Here is a 17,251-nt window from a genome sequence, read left to right as displayed (position 1 = left end):
CCTTCTTTCTGTTTGAAAAATCTCCTCAAGAACCTCTTCTAGCCCACAGGAGGCTCAGATATTTCTACGTGCCTAATATGCTGAATGTATTCTGATGGGTGGGTGGTGGATTGAATTTTTCAGATGAAGTCATTTAGAATTGAATTCATTTAATGAGGAAATGCATTGTATCATTGTGTTGGTGTTCAGGGCGAAACTCTCAAAGTCGTTTATTTTTAATTGTATCATAAATGGAGATGTTTTTAGTGATTTTTAACCTGCAGATCTGTCCAGTTACTCGGTTCTGCTTCTCCAGAATGGTCCTTTTTTTAAACTCTTGAATTTAATGTGAGATTTTGGTGTGTGGATTGTGAGCCACTGAATTCATTCCAGTTTTTAAAAATGTATTAACGGTACTTACTTTGATTTCTATCTATCGTTTGACGGGTCTGTTTACATTCCACATTTTGCATATGAACTCTATATTAACATTACACAATAAAATCAAACCTGTGAAGCTGGGGTAATAAAACTGTTTGATTAAATGACTCGATTTGATATCATTTTTGAGCAAAGGCTTTAATACAGTGTTACTAAAAAGAGCATCCATTTGTAAGACCTAATTGTTTCTTTTCTGAAATTGTAACAACTTTTATTTATTCCCAATTGAATTCACAAACAATTGATTTAGCGCTTTTTTTTTTCTTTTCATTTTTAGAACATCCTAATAGTATTAGTCCTTCAGTGGTAATGTGGTTTTCTCTATAGTTATGATTTTACGATCTCTCTATTACCAACTCAGATTTTGAACCTGCGAACCATGTAACAAAAATGTAAGCCTTTATTTGTTTTTATAAATAATCTTAGGGAAAATGACATTTACATGTATGGGTGGGGAACGTGTGCACAAACATAAACCCTCAATTGTTATATTGCACTTCATTCCATGCTTTAGGGATGATCAGGGTTGACAAAATTCTACACAAATCATCACACCCTCTTCAGTCATTCTGCATTCCTAACGAATGTATATAGACATGAAAAGTGCCTGCCAGTATCCAAGTCAGGGAGTTTTAATAGAAAATATTAGCATTTCTAATCATACATTGACAGCTTGTCAAAAATGAAACTTTGACTAGCTGGATCAGTTGAAATTAAAATATCCATTTACAAGTAAACCTCTTGGTTAAAATTCAGGTTTTTACCAAAAACAGCATTTATTAGAATGGCATGGCATCATTACTTCTGTTTTCTTCATAATAGTAATAATAATTACGGTTATCACGAAATACATAGTGGCGTGAGTGCAAAATAAGACCTCCAGCATAATTCTACACTTTGACAGCAATTAGAAATAAAGTGAGAACTGATCTCCAGTGATGAGATCAGGTCTGAATCCACTGCTTTAGAACTTGATAAACATAAAAGAAATACCGTAGATTTGTTTCTGTTATTCAACTTTGTATCAGCTTGGGGCTACAGTTTCATAGTGTTCAGCAAAACAACAAAATCCTTTTTTTTTTTTTAAATCACTCCTGAGTCCTGATGATTTATAACCTTGAGAAGAAATTTAAAATCGGTCTTTCTGTTACAAAGTACTGAAATTACCAGTTTAAAAAAAATGTACTACAATGTACTTCTCTATCACCATAATGTAATGTGAACTATCAGGAACACTTGGGTGTTTTAATCCACGTTCTCTAATGCTAATAAATACAAGCATGCTATGAACACAAAACAAGGTCAGCAAGCTGTTTGCTTGTGTTTTCAGTATCACACTTTGTATTTTGATTGTTTGCTATGTCCTCGGAGTGAGTCAAGCGGGTGACTTGTTTATTTTTATTAGTTGCTCGTTCATTCATTCATTAAGTATCCTGATTGTACAAAATAGTATTATTTTTTTTAATTGCATTGATATGCATTGTACTGTGGCAGTCACAGTAACACGATAATGACCACTGGGGGCTCCACTGAGCCAATGCAGGAAGCAGCTAATTAATGTGCATGACAATTCATGGGTGTAAAACACATCTGTGTCCGAATACCTGCACTGTCCAATACAACAGACACAAGCGCTCTTTTAATGCTTGCCTGAAGCTCATTGGTTAACTGAAGACACGAGATGAATCTTTACTGTTATTTGCTATGCAAAGGGGGCGGAGCCAGGGAGAAAGTCTTCAGCTGTTTCCAATAAGAGCCTGATTGTGCTCCTGGGATATACAAATACAAGAACTTCCCTTGCTCAAATATGGTACTGTTGTTGATATGAAACAAAGTACACAAGCTGAACAATCAGACGATTCTTTGAAATGTTTCAGCTGCGTTGTGTTAAGTCGAGTGAGTCTCTCCTTCATATGTGAGTTTCTTCATGGGATATGATCTCTTTATAAACAAGACTCAGTCCAGTGTACTTCACTGCTGGGAAGAGAGGAAAGTGCATTTGCGATGGGGTTGAACTGAATAAAAAGAACCTGATTTGCTTTGGAAGATAAACTGGGGCGGCACTTGACTAAGAGTTCAACTGCGCATTTCTCCCACACACTCGTCTTTGAAATGAACTTGAGAGAGAACATTCTTCTATTCTCCCATTTTAGTGGTCCGTTTAAGAGTCGGGCAAAGATATATGTCATTGGGCTGCAAAAACACACACTTAAACAAACACACACACACACACATGCGTGCGCGCTCTAAGAGATCAAACAGCGCAGGTGTCTCCACTACCTCTGCAGTCCCAAGGCCCTGATGAGTCCATGTAGAGGGTTTATTCCTCTTTGTCTGCAGAGTTAGTCAATTGTTTTGCATGTTCAGAAGATAGCGGGACTCCTATTCCAGGCTTGTCTTTCTTTGGCCTCCCAGTAACCCCCCTTATAAACGTAAATAGTCTCTCCCGTCAGTCCATCCGTCCTCTGGTGGAACCACAGCGGCATGTAGCTTTCAAAGTCCTGTCCTGTAACGCAAAACAACAATAACATCACCAGGAGAACAGCTTGAACTGTGGCACAAAAGTTGTGGTTGACAAATGGAATTTATAGTTTAATGTAGGGGGGTGTGCAATATATATCATCTACAATATTATCGTAATTGTTGTTTAAAAGATATGACATTATCGAGTATATCGCAAAAACAAAACAAAAACACACCCACAGGATGCACGCATACACTATAAGATGTAGGTTAGACTACTGCGCGAGCACGTTTAGAGTGATTTAGTCTATTAAAATTCATTTAGAATTCCCCCAAAATTCAAGATATGGGAATATGCCCCCGTATGACTTTTATATTTATATCATGTGATATAGAGTACAGTTTTTTTCTCCAAATATCAGTACGATTGCAAATGTGATATTGATTTTATAAAACAGTCCAATAAACAAGAAGTGAATATTAATTGACTTACATTTTAGACTCAATTAGACAAATAATAACACGCCTAGTTTCATGGTTTTCAAAACTTCTACATCGACCAAATGTCACAGAGATGTGACCATCTTGTGTGACCTTGGACCTCCGCTCACCTTCATCGATGGCCTTAGAAGCCTCAGCTTCTCTCCTCCTCCTCCTGGCTCTCTGTTTTTCCTCCAGCCTCTGCTTCTCCACGTTGGCCTCGTCCCAGCGTCCCGCTTCCATCAGCTGCTGGTCCGGCCTCAGCCTGCTGTCCGTCCAACACACACCCTCCTCTTCCTCATTCAGGGTCAAAGCCAGAGCGGAGAAACAGTACATGTTCTCAGCATTCTCTCTGAGAGATAGAGGGGAGAAGAGAATGAACAACTGCAAGAATGAGAATCTAACTTTATAATTTGATCTGCAAGGCCACCTTTAGTTAAGTGGGTAAGTAGGAAGTGAAGAAGGTATTTCTGCAGGTAGGCAATTTTGGTCTGTCAGGTAATGAGTCTGGTAGGTATGTTGTTTAGACTGTAGGTACTTTGGCAGGTAAGTAGTAGAAGATACCAATGCAATCACTCTTTTGCCAACTCTGGTATTTCTCCTGCTCTTTTTCTAGCAAAATTAGCCCGATTCGGATGGTAATTGTTTCTCATGGGGACGTAAGGGATTTTCAACATTTACAGGGGTTAGTTGGTGATTTTATTGCTGTCCGAATACAGAATGCCGGTGTTTTTCTCCCACCACCCGTGTACAAATCCCTGGCCAAATGACCTAGTGTTTTTTGACAAACAGCAAAGTCATGTGGTAATTTAATTGCCATCCAAATCCACATATCTGAGTTTACAAGATAAACATTTTTTTTTAAATTCAATGTTAAAATCCATTTTTGACCACTGTATGGAAACTGTTGCACTTCGCTCTAATTTGCATGCATATTTATTTCTAAAAAAAATAAAAATACTGAAATGCTAGAAAGTATTTACAAGAATAATATTTCATAACTGCTCCACCACAGCAAGTGGGAGCTGTTAAGAGCAAAAAGAAGAAAGAAGAAAGAAGAAAAGCATGTAAACATTTTACAAACAACATTTTATTTGCTTTTATTTTGTAACTTTTTAGGAGGATGCACTACTACAGAATGCCGGTGTTTTTCTCCCACCACCCGTGTACAAATCCCTGGCCAAATTACCTAGTGTTTTTTGACAAACAGCAAAGTCATGTGGTAATTTAATTGCCATCCAAATCCACATATCTGAGTTTACAAGATAAACATTTTTTTTTAAATCAATGTTAAAATCCATTTTTGACCACTGTATGGAAACTGTTGCACTTCGCTCTAATTTGCATGCATATTTATTTCTAAAAAAATAAAAATACTGAAATGCTAGAAAGTATTTACAAGAATAATATTTCATAACTGCTCCACCACAGCAAGTGGGAGCTGTTAAGAGCAAAAAGAAGAAAGAAGAAAAGCATGTAAACATTTTACAAACAACATTTTATTTGCTTTTATTTTGTAACTTTTTAGGAGGATGCACTACTTTTTGCAACACAACATTTTATCACTTTGATAAGAAAATCGTATTTTTTTTGTGGCCTAATGGTTAGAGAGTCGGACTCGTAACCCAAAGGTTGCGGGTTCGAGTCTCGTACCGGCAGGGATTGTAGGTGGGGGGAGTGAATGTACAGCGCTCTCTTCCACCTTCAATACCATGACTGAGGTGCCCTTGAGCAAGGCACCGAACCCCCAACTGCTCCCCGGGCGCCGCAGCATAAATGGCTGCCCACTGCTCCGGGTGTGTGTTCACGGTGTGTGGGTGCACTTTGGATGGGATAAATGCAGAGCACTAATTCCAAGTATGGGTCACCATACTTGGCCACATGTCATTTTGTCATGCTTCTTTGGTAATTAATCAAGCAGACTTGCTGGAATATTACATCTCCAAACAGTAATTGCTGAATTGATTAAGTTTTAAAGGGGATGTACTCATTTATGCTGAATACTGTAGTTCTGCAGATAGTCTGGCAGGTAAGTAGGTAAGTAGCTACCTACATAATGAGCTACTTACCCAGCACACTAACTATTAAACTAGTAATTAATCAAGCAGACTTGCTGGAATATTACATCTCCAAACAGTAATTGCTGAATTGATTAAGTTTTAAAGGGGATGTACTCATTTATGCTGAATACTGTAGTTCTGCAGATAGTCTGGTAGGTAAGTAGCTACCTACATAATGAGCTACTTACCCAGCACACTAACTACTAAACTACCTTTAGATTTATGGTGCTTTTCTACTGTGTGGTACGACTCAGCTCGGTACGGCACAGCTCGGCTCGGTTTGCGTTTGCACTGCAGTTTAGTATCGCTTTAGAGTGGGCGGGATTATTCACATGTCGTTAGTTGCGCCACCTCTACTGCCGCGACTCCTGAAAAACGTTTTCATTCCGCGTCGCCCCATCAAGCTCTCGCTGGATCCGCTCCTCTGCTATCAACGAGAGGAACGTCTGTACTTCCTCACCAGACAATGAAACTTGTCAAATTTGTCAAAAAGTTGTCAATCCTTCGCTGGCTGTGCTGATTTAAATCTAGCGGTTCTGTTGTGTTTGTGTCGCAAGTTCAGTGACGATTCTCTCCGGCCAATCAGTGATCAGCAGAGTTTACGCGTCACGTTTTGGTAATGGTACGGTTCACTTGGAACCTCAACCGAGGTGGTACTAAAGTAAAGACATTAATGCTGTGTCTTACGGTAGAGGGTATTTCTTCCACAGCAGTTTGGGTGTGAGCGTCTGATAGACAGTCTTCTGTTTGCCCTCAGAGCTGCTGCTTCCTCTGCTACTCTGCACGATCTTGGCGCTCTCCATCTTGTCATCCCATGTACCTGACAGGATGTAGTGGGGCTGGCCGTCACTGTCCTTCACCACCCCTGTGACCTTACAGTGGAAGAACAAGGAGAACAAGGATAACAAGCTCTGGGGTTGAACTATAGAAGCATGTAGAGACCGAGAGAGGGCAGAGCAGGATAGAAAGATGGTTTAGCCATGACAAACATCATTAAGGGCTCTTATCTGCTGTCAGTATAACTCACAGATGAATCACAGCGGGAGGGACAGGGACGATTTAAATCCAAAACATACCTTTCGTGGGACTTCCCTTGAAAAGTAACTGTACGGAGAGAACTTGAGCTGACAGGTCTCTTTGGTCCTGTGGTTGACTATGTCAATATCTCCTGACTGCAACAAAGAAAATAGAAGATGAAAAGAGAGCAATACCTACAATTAAATCAGTGGTTCTCAATCTGGGGGTCGAGGAGATATGATGTGTTTTTCTTTAATAAAGTCGTATTTGATATTGAACAAAAAACATGTCTTAAAGCCAAAAAAAAAAAGTCTGAATTTTTTTGTTAAAACTTCAAGGAATAGGTCATTTTGTCATCATTTACTCACCCTCATGTCGTTCCAAACCTTCTATTCTTTCGTGAACACAAAAGAAGATATTTTGAAGACGCAAACAGTTATTGGTCCCCACTGACTTCCATAGTAGGGAAAGAAATACTATGGAAGTCAATGGGGACCATCAACTCTTTGATTACCAGCATTCTTCAAAATATCTTCTATGAAAGAATACAGGTTTGGAACGACATGAGTGTGAGTAAAGGATGACAACATTTTCACTTTTGGGTGAACTATCCCATTAACAATACTGTTGGCTGCATTGTTTAATTGCCAAACTGTTTTTTTCCCCTCTCTCTCATTTTTAGTCATTGTTATTCAGAAGAGGACATCAAAATTTAGTAAAACTAGGTCCTACAAAGAATATATTCTACAAGCATGGACCTACAAGAAATATATTCCCCTTGACATTTCTAAGCTTTGAATATTTGACAAACTACTGCAAAAAACTCTGGTAATCATAGAAATGGAATAATGTCAAGTTCAACCTGATCAATCCACAGTTTGCCCACAATGATGTTGTGCACGGTGGAGGTGACTTTGCGCCACACATAGTGGTTTCCACTCGCATGAAACTGTAGGTGGATCGCACCTGGTTAGACAGACAGAAAATCAATGTCCATCTTTATCACAATATGACAACAAATCATGTGAATTCAAGAGAGAAATACAGAATTAAATCCTCTGTGTGACAATAAATTAAATCAGCATAAACAATGTTTATAGATTTTGTGTTACTTACAACCTAGTACATATGTGTACATTTGTTTATATGAAGAATAGTGCATTAGTGAGACGGTCAACAGAGGAGAGGAGACTCACCCAGAGGCATGATGGAGAGGTATTTGCCACGGAACTTGCTAGCGATGGTGATTTCCTGCCACAGGGTCCAGCCTCGCTGTGACATCACATGATGAGCGGCTGCTGGCGGATGATGACTGACCTAAAAGATACAGGCAAATATCAGTCGAGTGCTAAATATAAAATTCACCGCTAGGGGGTGCTGTGTCATTATTCATTCAAATCAGTTCAGACATTCTATGTGTAATTCTGGTATTCTCACAGTCACCTTCAACCATCATTACCCCTCTGATCACTGAACCTTGCGTGAGGAGCATTTCCAGTAATGGCTGAAGGTGACTGAAAATAAGTGTTGTGACGCCGCGTTATAATAAATTGCTTAATTTCTCATTTCCTCCCTTGTTTCTAAATTTATATGCTGCTTTCGATGTGAATTGAATTCAGCAGCAAAACTGTTTCTTCATCACCAAATCAGCATATTAGAATGATTTCTGAAGGATCATGTGACACTGAAGACTGGAGTAATGGATGCTGAAAATTCAGCATTACCATCACAGGGAAAAAAAACATATATTGGAGTGCCCTGTTCTAGCTGAACAACCGCTACTGAGGTGAATATAAATGCTAACGGATAGCTTTCCTCACATGTTACCGTAGACCTTTGGACTCTTAACACTGACCTGTTCACAGATGGAACGATAGCCGAATTCTTCCAGGCGGTCCAGTTCATATGTCTCTCCCAGGAGAGGGTTGAAGGGCTTGGCCGTCCGGTGCACTGTGGTGGAGTATGAGGAGACGGAGAAGGCTGCGACCAGACACATCTGCTCCAGAGAGTTCTCACAGCGCGCCGCCTTATCCAGCAGCTCGTGGTACTCCAAATCCTCAGTCAAGCGCTGCAGCATGGACAGGGGCTCGTTGAAGTTCACCTGGACACAAGGAGAGAAGAAGACACCTGTGTCCCAATTCACATTCTTACTACATATTGTTGAGTATGTGGAGATACTGCAATTGTCTTGTGACCACAGATCCATTCTCCAAGTTTGTTTTGGAATTAAAAAGGTTAGCATCCAGCTAAATTTGTTACTTTAAAATACATTGTGGCCGCTTTAGCTTTGTATTCTTTGCCTTTTTTCAAACTTTTTCAAACAAAGTGGTGCTGCTTAATATTTTTGTGAGAATGGTAATCTATTCGTTCAAATCTGTTCAAATGGAAATCTTTTACGAATTTATAAATGTCTTTACTGTCATTTTTTAATGCATGAATAAAAATATTAATTTCTTTTTTTTAATAACTCACTGACCCCACACTTTTGAACAGTAGTGTACATGCAAATGATATATAATCTGGGCACATTTTGCTTACTGTTCTCAAAGAACAGCAATGCACTGATTCTATTCTTTCATTTAGGACCATTTCCCCAATATGTGATATCACTTACAGGCATTGGGATCTTAGAGAGTTCTTTGCCAATGCAATTCTTCATGATGCTCCACAGATTGAGCGAATAGTTGGGCTTCTCTGGGATCTGGGTCCGCCTCTTCCTGTGAGGCTGCAGTTCTTTCCCTGAAAAATCATTACTGCTCACAGAACACTAAAAAAGACACAGACAAGAGTGTTTGTATTAAAAAAAACATCAGAAATGTATGAAATGTATTTGTGCTGAAAGACATTATTTAAAGGGCCTGAGTGCCCTTGAGGAACGTAATGCATAAACACTGACAGCTGACTGATGCTCCATCTGTCTCAGAAAGTGAGTCACCGAGAGAAAGATGAAACGAGGAGAGCAGATATCAGTTAATTAAGATTTGGTTAATTGAGATGAACAACAGCTGTGAGAGTCAATGATGAACACAGACCACTTGAGGAAACATTCACAGTCACGCCGAGTCTACTGGATCTTTAGAAATACAGTGGGGTCCAAAAGTCTGAGGCCACTAATGAAAATGCTTCCACTTCACATTAGTACAATAATAAATAAAAAACGTTTCATTACAAATATGAAGCGAATTTCAGGCTCTTGTAACAAATGATTTTTAGTATTTCAGAATGCCTTAGCATTTTGTTTGTCCCCCTTTTAAATTAGATTTTAAATCTGAGATTTGCATTGTTGTTTTTTGGATCCTAGTGTATATAACCTTTGTTTTCAGCTCTTGTTTCATGTCACACTCACATTGTCTTCCTGGTTCCAGTCACTGGGCTGTCCTCCACTAGCACCACTGAGATTACTCTGAGAGAAAGCGTAAACCCCAGCCCGGACGTCCAGGAAATTTTCTGCAGTGACACCGGGGGCCTGATAATCACAAAACTCCCGCAGAAGCCTGTGTTATAGCCGCATGATCCAGGAAGTATGAAACCTTACTTACCTTCTGGACATATCTCGACGAGTGAAATAAACACTGCAAGTCGAGCACCCGGTTTCTGACCCCAGCACGGGAAACACTGCAAAGAAACTAGCAGAAGGGTACACACAACCACCAGTTTCATAGCACATACATATATTTATATACATATATTTAGACATGGATCGTACTCACCCACCACGGCTCCCGCGTTGGAGCTCTGTCCGGAAAGCCTCTAGACCGGACCTTCAGTAAGGTGGTTACTATGATAACCATAGAACCAACCAAAACATCATAGGTCCAGAAGGAGACTGTTATGCAGGAAGCTTCCACCTGACCTCGGTCAGGTGGCGATATGGTGGTTACAGGGGAATTAGGAAGGGGAAGAAAGGGGTAGATGTTACACCCCCTGAGGGAAAGAGTGGATACCTAAGTATTACTCTGATCCGGACGAAAGCTCTGACGCCTTGTCTGGATCACATCCCTCAGGTCTTGCCTACCTCCCTTCGACCCACGATACTTCCTACCCCTACCCGCAGGCGGAGGAGGAGCGCGAGTCGCGACACTAGCCTTCTGTGCTCGTCTCTGATCCTCAAATCGAGACGGGCCAGGACCCCTGGGTTGTTCGGGCTCAGACCTGGACCTTCGTGGAATGAAGGTTTTGAAGGCCGCTGAGCGTGCCTTCGCCTCCCTGAACTTTTCGATGACCGTCTCAACGGATGTACCAAAAAGTTCAGAGGGCGAAACCGGGGCATCGAGAAGAAAACCCCTTTCTTTCTTCCCGATGTCTGCCAGGTTTACCCACAGCTGCCTCTCCGTTACTACCATCGCTGCCATAGATCTGCCCATGGCAGAGGCAGCCTGCTTAGTAGCACGAAGAGCAAGATCCGTGGTGCGGCGTAACTCAGCCATCTCATCAGAAGAAAGGCCCTCGCCTTTATCCAGGTCTTTCAGCAGATCAGCCTGGTATGCTTGGAGCACCGCCATCGTGTGCAGTGAAGCAACAGCCTGACCTGCTGCTGCGTATGCCTTGCCATTCATTTTAGATGTAGCTTGAAGAGGCATGGATGGCAAGGAGGGAGTTTTGAGAGATGATGTCTCTCCCATAGAGAGATAGCTAGCTAGCGTCTCTTCTACAGGGGGCATTCTCTCATAGCCGTTTTCGCGCACCGCCTCGATATTCGCATAACTGGTATGCTGAAACCGATGGATGCGTGAGGAAAACGGCTTCTTCCATTCCTTCTCGATCTCAGTATGGAGATCAGGAAGGAAAGGAAGACTCACCTGAGCTGGAGGGTTATGGCCAGAAAGATAACGTTCGTCGAGACGACCTCGCGACGCCACTTCCTTAGTCCGCTTCCATGGCAAGTCAAGTCTTGCCGTGGCGCGATCCATAACCTCTAAGAGCTCATCATACGCAGGGCAGGAGGATTGAGAAGGCTCAGCCTCAGCTTCTTCGCTCTCATCATCCATTTCCTGCTCTTCCTGGGCTGAACCCAGCAGAGCACTGGCCCCTGGATCAGATGATGTTAAAGAGAGAACATCATCCTCCAGTGGCTGTCTCTCGCCCCCCGCCGATGAGCGCGAGAAGGAAAGCCCCTCTCTAAACTCATCGGCCAGGTCCACCTGAGATCGCCACGAGCTCATTCTCCTCCGTGCCTCAGCAGCGGAGGGTCCTGAACCGCGGGAAGCAGATGGCTGCCCCTCTTTACTTGAAAAGAGAGACAAACGAGAACGGAGTTTTTTCATTGGAAAAAACTCGCAATGCACGCAGATTGCCCCCTCGAGGACATCGCGTGCGTGCTCCTCGCCCAAACAAACAACACATAAATCGTGTGTGTCATCTGGTGTCAACTAGCGCTGACACGGATGCACACACCTTCTAAATGCTCTACTAGTGCTCGCCATAATAAATAGATAGCTCTTACTTTTTCCTTGAAAATGCACGCTTCAAACAGAACAGTCAATGAAGACGAAGAAGAGAATGATGTGTAGCTCCCGGCGCCGATTTATACTGGAGTCGCACCGGTAGTGACGTCATGGCTGTCGCCGGCCAACGAGTTGGTGTTTTTTCAATGTATGCTTCAGACACGGGTCACGACGAGGCGTTCCCCATAGCGACCCCTAGAGGACGCAGTGTCTCGTTCCCTACTCAGGGAACCATGGTTACATAAGTAACCTGAGACGTTTTTTTCTCCATTTCAGAAGCACATACACTACCATTCTCAAGTTTAGGATCAGTAAGATTTTGCTGCATTTATTTGATCAAAAATTCAGTAAAAACAATAATATTGTGAAGTATTAGTGCCGTTTAATATAATGGTTTTCTATTTGAATGCATTTTAAAATGTCATTTATTCATGCAATGCAAAGATTTTTCAGCATCGTTATTTCAGTTTTCAGTGTTACATGATCCTTCAGAAATCCTTCTAATATGCTGATTTATTATCACTGTTGGAAACAGTAATATTTAATATTTACTTAATACTTAATATTTTTTGGAACCTATAATACTTTTTTCAGGATTCTTTGATGAATAAACAAGAACAGAATTTATTCTTTCAAGAAATTAATACTTTGGTTCAGCAAGGATATGTTAAATTGATAAAAAAAAGGTATTTGTTACAAATGCTATACTTCTAACTTTTAACTAATCAAAGAATACTGAAAAACAGTTTTTACTGTTTGTTTTTCTTTCAATTTTTGATCAAAGAAATGCAGCCTTGATGAGCATAAGAAAGACCTTAATAATCCCACACTTTTGAACAGTAGTGTACATGCAAATGATATATAATCTGGGCACATTTTGCTTACTGTTCTCAAAGAACAGCAATGCACTGATTCTATTCTTTCATTTAGGACCATTTCCCCAATATGTGATATCACTTACAGGCATTGGGATCTTAGAGAGTTCTTTGCCAATGCAATTCTTCATGATGCTCCACAGATTGAGCGAATAGTTGGGCTTCTCTGGGATCTGGGTCCGCCTCTTCCTGTGAGGCTGCAGTTCTTTCCCTGAAAAATCATTACTGCTCACAGAACACTAAAAAAGACACAGACAAGAGTGTTTGTATTAAAAAAAACATCAGAAATGTATGAAATGTATTTGTGCTGAAAGACATTATTTAAAGGGCCTGAGTGCCCTTGAGGAACGTAATGCATAAACACTGACAGCTGACTGATGCTCCATCTGTCTCAGAAAGTGAGTCACCGAGAGAAAGATGAAACGAGGAGAGCAGATATCAGTTAATTAAGATTTGGTTAATTGAGATGAACAACAGCTGTGAGAGTCAATGATGAACACAGACCGCCTGAGGAAACATTCACAGTCACGCCGAGTCTACTGGATCTTTATGCCACAAGAAATACAGTGGGGTCCAAAAGTCTGAGGCCACTAATGAAAATGCTTCCACTTCACATTAGTACAATAATAAATAAAAAACGTTTCATTACAAATATGAAGCGAATTTCAGGCTCTTGTAACAAATGATTTTTAGTATTTCAGAATGCCTTAGCATTTTGTTTGTCCCCCTTTTAAATTAGATTTTAAATCTGAGATTTGCATTGTTGTTTTTTGGATCCTAGTGTATATAACCTTTGTTTTCAGCTCTTGTTTCATGTCACACTCACATTGTCTTCCTGGTTCCAGTCACTGGGCTGTCCTCCACTAGCACCACTGAGATTACTCTGAGAACGTCTGCACACACAAGAAAGAGAGAGAGACAGTAAGAAGATGAGATGCAGGCAAATAAGCAGAATAAAGGTGACATTGTGTTTGACTGATGGAATAAAGGTTTCAGGAGTCAACCAGTGAACAAGAGCCTCTTACTAGGACCAGATTAAAAAAATAAATAAATAAATCACAAGTGTTTATAAAATAGTTATTTCAGACATAGTTATTCATGACCACTTATTTTACCAAAACAATTGTATTAAAAGAATTGGTCATTTTCCATTCATGCTCATAATTTTGATTGGAATACATCTCATTCGGTCAGGTGGTCACATATGGTTGAGTTCAAATATGTAAATGCAATTGAAGCATAAATCAGACCCAAAAATTATGCATATTCATGTGGTCGAAACTCCATGCAGCTCCCATACTACTCTCCATTGGAAATGAATGACTTTTGGTGTACGGTTTATCAGTAGGTAGTAGAAATTGACTTAAGAAATGTGTTTTGAATTCATTATTAATAAAATGTCTGCATTTAATCTTTGAACGACTATTTTTCGAACTCTCCTCAAAAAAGGAAAATTCTGTCATCATTTATTTACCCTAATGTTGTTGAAAAATGTATGACTTTCATTTTTGGGTTAAGTGGGGATGAAGCTAACCTGTGGTGAGAGGGGTCCGTGGCAGTCACTGTTATAAAAGCAGGTGAGTCTTCCATGGCATCAAAATACTCTGTATCCTCATCTTCATCACTCGCTTCCTCTTTCCTGGGCCTTTCACTCACTCCTGTGCACGCACAAGTAGTCAAAAACAGGCACAACAGTACCATTACAGCAGTCATGCTGGTTTGCCATCATGCCATGTCTCATAACTGAGCTCATTCACTTCTATAGTATTCATTTATGAATGATCACGCTGCGGTAGGGGTGGCGTGTCTCACCCGTGTCAGTGGTGGGCGTAGCGGGCGTGTTGACAGCGTGCGTGGGGGCCTCTCTCCAGGCTCGTTCCAGGCTGTTGTGCTGCTTGGCTAGTTGCTCAATGGTCTCCTCCAGGTGTAGCTCCTCACCTTTAACATATGCAAACTTCCACTTTTTTTTGCTGAGTGAGACCCTGAGCTCCAGAATGCTCGTGACTTAAGAAAGAGCTTAGAGGAAAGAGACGCATGTGTGTTATACATCCACATATCCGAGAAATGCCATTTAAAATAGTTGAGGGGGAGGGAGAGCCATGTGATTTAGTGTGTAAAACTGAAAGTTTTAGTGAAATTCAGTGAGATTCCCAATAATATTTCAACATGTCCAGAATCTAGATAGAGTTTCACTTTGGTTTTGTGAAACTATTCTTATACACAAACACAGCAGCTCAAAAACTATTTGGACACTTAAAAGTCTGTGTAAAGTCTATATTAAATGTGTGTTCTGAGTTTATCACACCACAGAAAAATGTGTTATTAATAACCACCCAGCCAAATCTGAATGCTAAAAAAAAACGCCAAGTGAATAAAATAAGCTATCAAAATCTTGAAAAAACAAGCAGTATTCTCTGCACTCAGACGCTGGGGGTGTGTCCGCTGGCGGCGCTGAAACCACGCCGACTCGCGGAAAAACTGTCGTCTCTCTCTCAACTGTCTTCCTCTGCAGCTTATTTAAATGAGGAGACCGAGCTGTTTTGTAAATTATTGCAACCAGGTATTATGCATTTACAACCTCTAGGCTGTAGTAACGAACGGCATGACATGTATGTCAGTGTATGACATGAGAGCGATTCGAAAGCATGAGGAGCCGTCTGCTCTCTATAGCTCTGTACTTTGATGTCACACACCGATCGATCTGCGCAGTGCTGCTTCAAGTCGAACACACATCTTATAGTGTTAGGGGCGTGGCCATGCTCGGCGGCTCCATTGCGTCATCGAGCCACCGTTATAGCCCCGCCCAAAAAATCCTGAACACAGAATTGGTGAAAAACTGTTTAACGGTTTAACTCCACAATTCAGTACTACATAGTTCAGAGTCTTTGTAATGTGTTTCTGCAATACATTTCTAAAATTGATAATGCTTTTAGAAACAATTCTCTGAATTCTCTTTACACGGACTTTAAGTAACAAAAGTGTCTGAATGTCATTACATTAGATACAATATTAAACCAAGTGGGAAATAAAACAGGTATTTTAAAATGCAATAATATTTCACAAAATGATTGTCTTTACTGTATTTCTGATTTTATTGCGTCATCGAGCCACCGTTATAGCCCCGCCCAAAAAATCCTGAACACAGAATTGGTGAAAAACTGTTTAACGGTTTAACTCCACAATTCAGTACTACATAGTTCAGAGTCTTTGTAATGTGTTTCTGCAATACATTTCTAAAATTTATAATGCTTTTAGAAACAATTCTCTGAATTCTCTTTACACGGACTTTAAGTAACAAAAGTGTCTGAATGTCATTACATTAGATACAATATTAAACCAAGTGGGAAATAAAACAGGTATTTTAAAATGCAATAATATTTCACAAAATGATTGTCTTTACTGTATTTCTGATTAAAAAAAAAATGCAGCTTTGGTGAGCATAAGAGAGCTTTCAAAACATTAAAAAATTTGTACATACCCTAAACGTTTGAACAGTAGTGTATGACATAGCACAGACATGATTCAAAGCCTCAGAGAGTCAGTCAGGTGACAACAAGAGAAATTTCCATCTCTTCTCTCTCCTTGTTTCAAATATAGAAGCATATTATTAAACATAACATCTGTTTGTCCATCAGACCACACACAAAGATCAGAATGGGTTTCCTCTTCCTCTCATTAGAACTGCTGCGGCTCAGCCTGTCCCGAGTGCTTTAATGAGTTAGACCTCACAGTGCTGTTCAGCACTTTTCATTATGCATGTGTATTTCTGTTCAGCTGGCTATTAATCATTTTAGAGATGAAAGAAAGAAGACTAAAGAAGAGTCCACACAGCTAACCAAATAGAGATCTCGCTAATGAAAGTGTAGATCTGGTGGAGCGTTACATCACTCAAAGACTCAGGTCCTGACTGCTGTCTGCAGGGCTAATGATTCAAGTTAATCTCAAGAAGTGAGGAAACAGATGGAAACGTTATCAGCCAATAACACATTCTTATACTGAACATAAATCTAAAGACAGTTAATTAGGTGTACATGTTGAGATAGTTGGCACTATATTAGTTGTTTCCAAACTTTTCATCAGTGCAGCCACTTCTTATCTATGGCATTTGTTAAGCAACTTATCTCACCTAAAAGTGGACAATCACATTTTAACATGAACTAAATGTGCATGGAAATGTCCAATTTCTCTTTGTTTATCAATAAATATTAAGTAGGGGTGCGCCGATCCGATATTCAGTATCAGTATCGATCCGATACTGGCATTTTCTGTTGGATCAGGGCAGGGGCGCCGCTAGCAATTTTGGGCCCTATGAAAGAATATGAGGTTGGGCCCCCTACCACACCAAACATACAGTATATTGCCCAAAGTATTGGGAAAACTCAATAAAACTCAAAAAAACACATCGCCAAACACCAATGACTTTTGACCACATTTACCAACTGTGGCAACAAAGATGGAAATACAATTTTTAAATACATGAATTATGTTTCCA

General features: G+C 40.3%; 1 protein-coding gene across 1 annotated transcript; it reads right to left on the bottom strand.

Annotated features, from left to right (window-relative positions):
* Positions 1-1,417: 1,417 nt before the first annotated feature.
* LOC107599965 (oxysterol-binding protein 2-like) lies at positions 1,418-16,510 on the bottom strand. The gene is made up of 12 exons (XM_016291718.1): positions 16,489-16,510; positions 14,572-14,697; positions 14,294-14,417; positions 13,586-13,652; positions 12,846-12,998; positions 8,296-8,541; positions 7,637-7,757; positions 7,303-7,406; positions 6,500-6,595; positions 6,111-6,295; positions 3,495-3,715; positions 1,418-2,926 (listed from the first exon to the last, which is right to left on the bottom strand). The coding sequence occupies exons 1-12, from the start codon at positions 16,508-16,510 to the stop codon at positions 2,784-2,786; spliced, it is 1,608 nt and encodes a 535-aa protein (XP_016147204.1). The 3' UTR covers positions 1,418-2,783.
* Positions 16,511-17,251: the final 741 nt, after the last annotated feature.

The sequence above is a fragment of the Sinocyclocheilus grahami genome, unplaced genomic scaffold (genome assembly GCF_001515645.1).
Source record: "Sinocyclocheilus grahami isolate Dianchi unplaced genomic scaffold, SAMN03320097.WGS_v1.1 scaffold275.1, whole genome shotgun sequence".
Classification (NCBI taxonomy): domain Eukaryota; kingdom Metazoa; phylum Chordata; class Actinopteri; order Cypriniformes; family Cyprinidae; genus Sinocyclocheilus; species Sinocyclocheilus grahami.
The sequence above is the reverse complement of the archived record's forward strand: the minus strand, read 5'-3'. Positions and strand labels throughout refer to the sequence as shown.

What these genes read in the sequence shown, in the direction of transcription:
- LOC107599965 (XM_016291718.1), bottom strand. Translation starts at nt 16,510, where the DNA reads ATGAAAAGTGCTGAACAGCACT. An exon ending in TCTCTAAGATCCCAATGCCT is followed by an intron (nt 8,542 to 12,845) that starts GTAAGTGATATC and finishes CCTTGTGTCCAG; the next exon opens with GTGAACTTCAACGAGCCCCT. An exon ending in GCAAACTGTGGATTGATCAG is followed by an intron (nt 6,596 to 7,302) that starts GTTGAACTTGAC and finishes TCTTTGTTGCAG; the next exon opens with TCAGGAGATATTGACATAGT.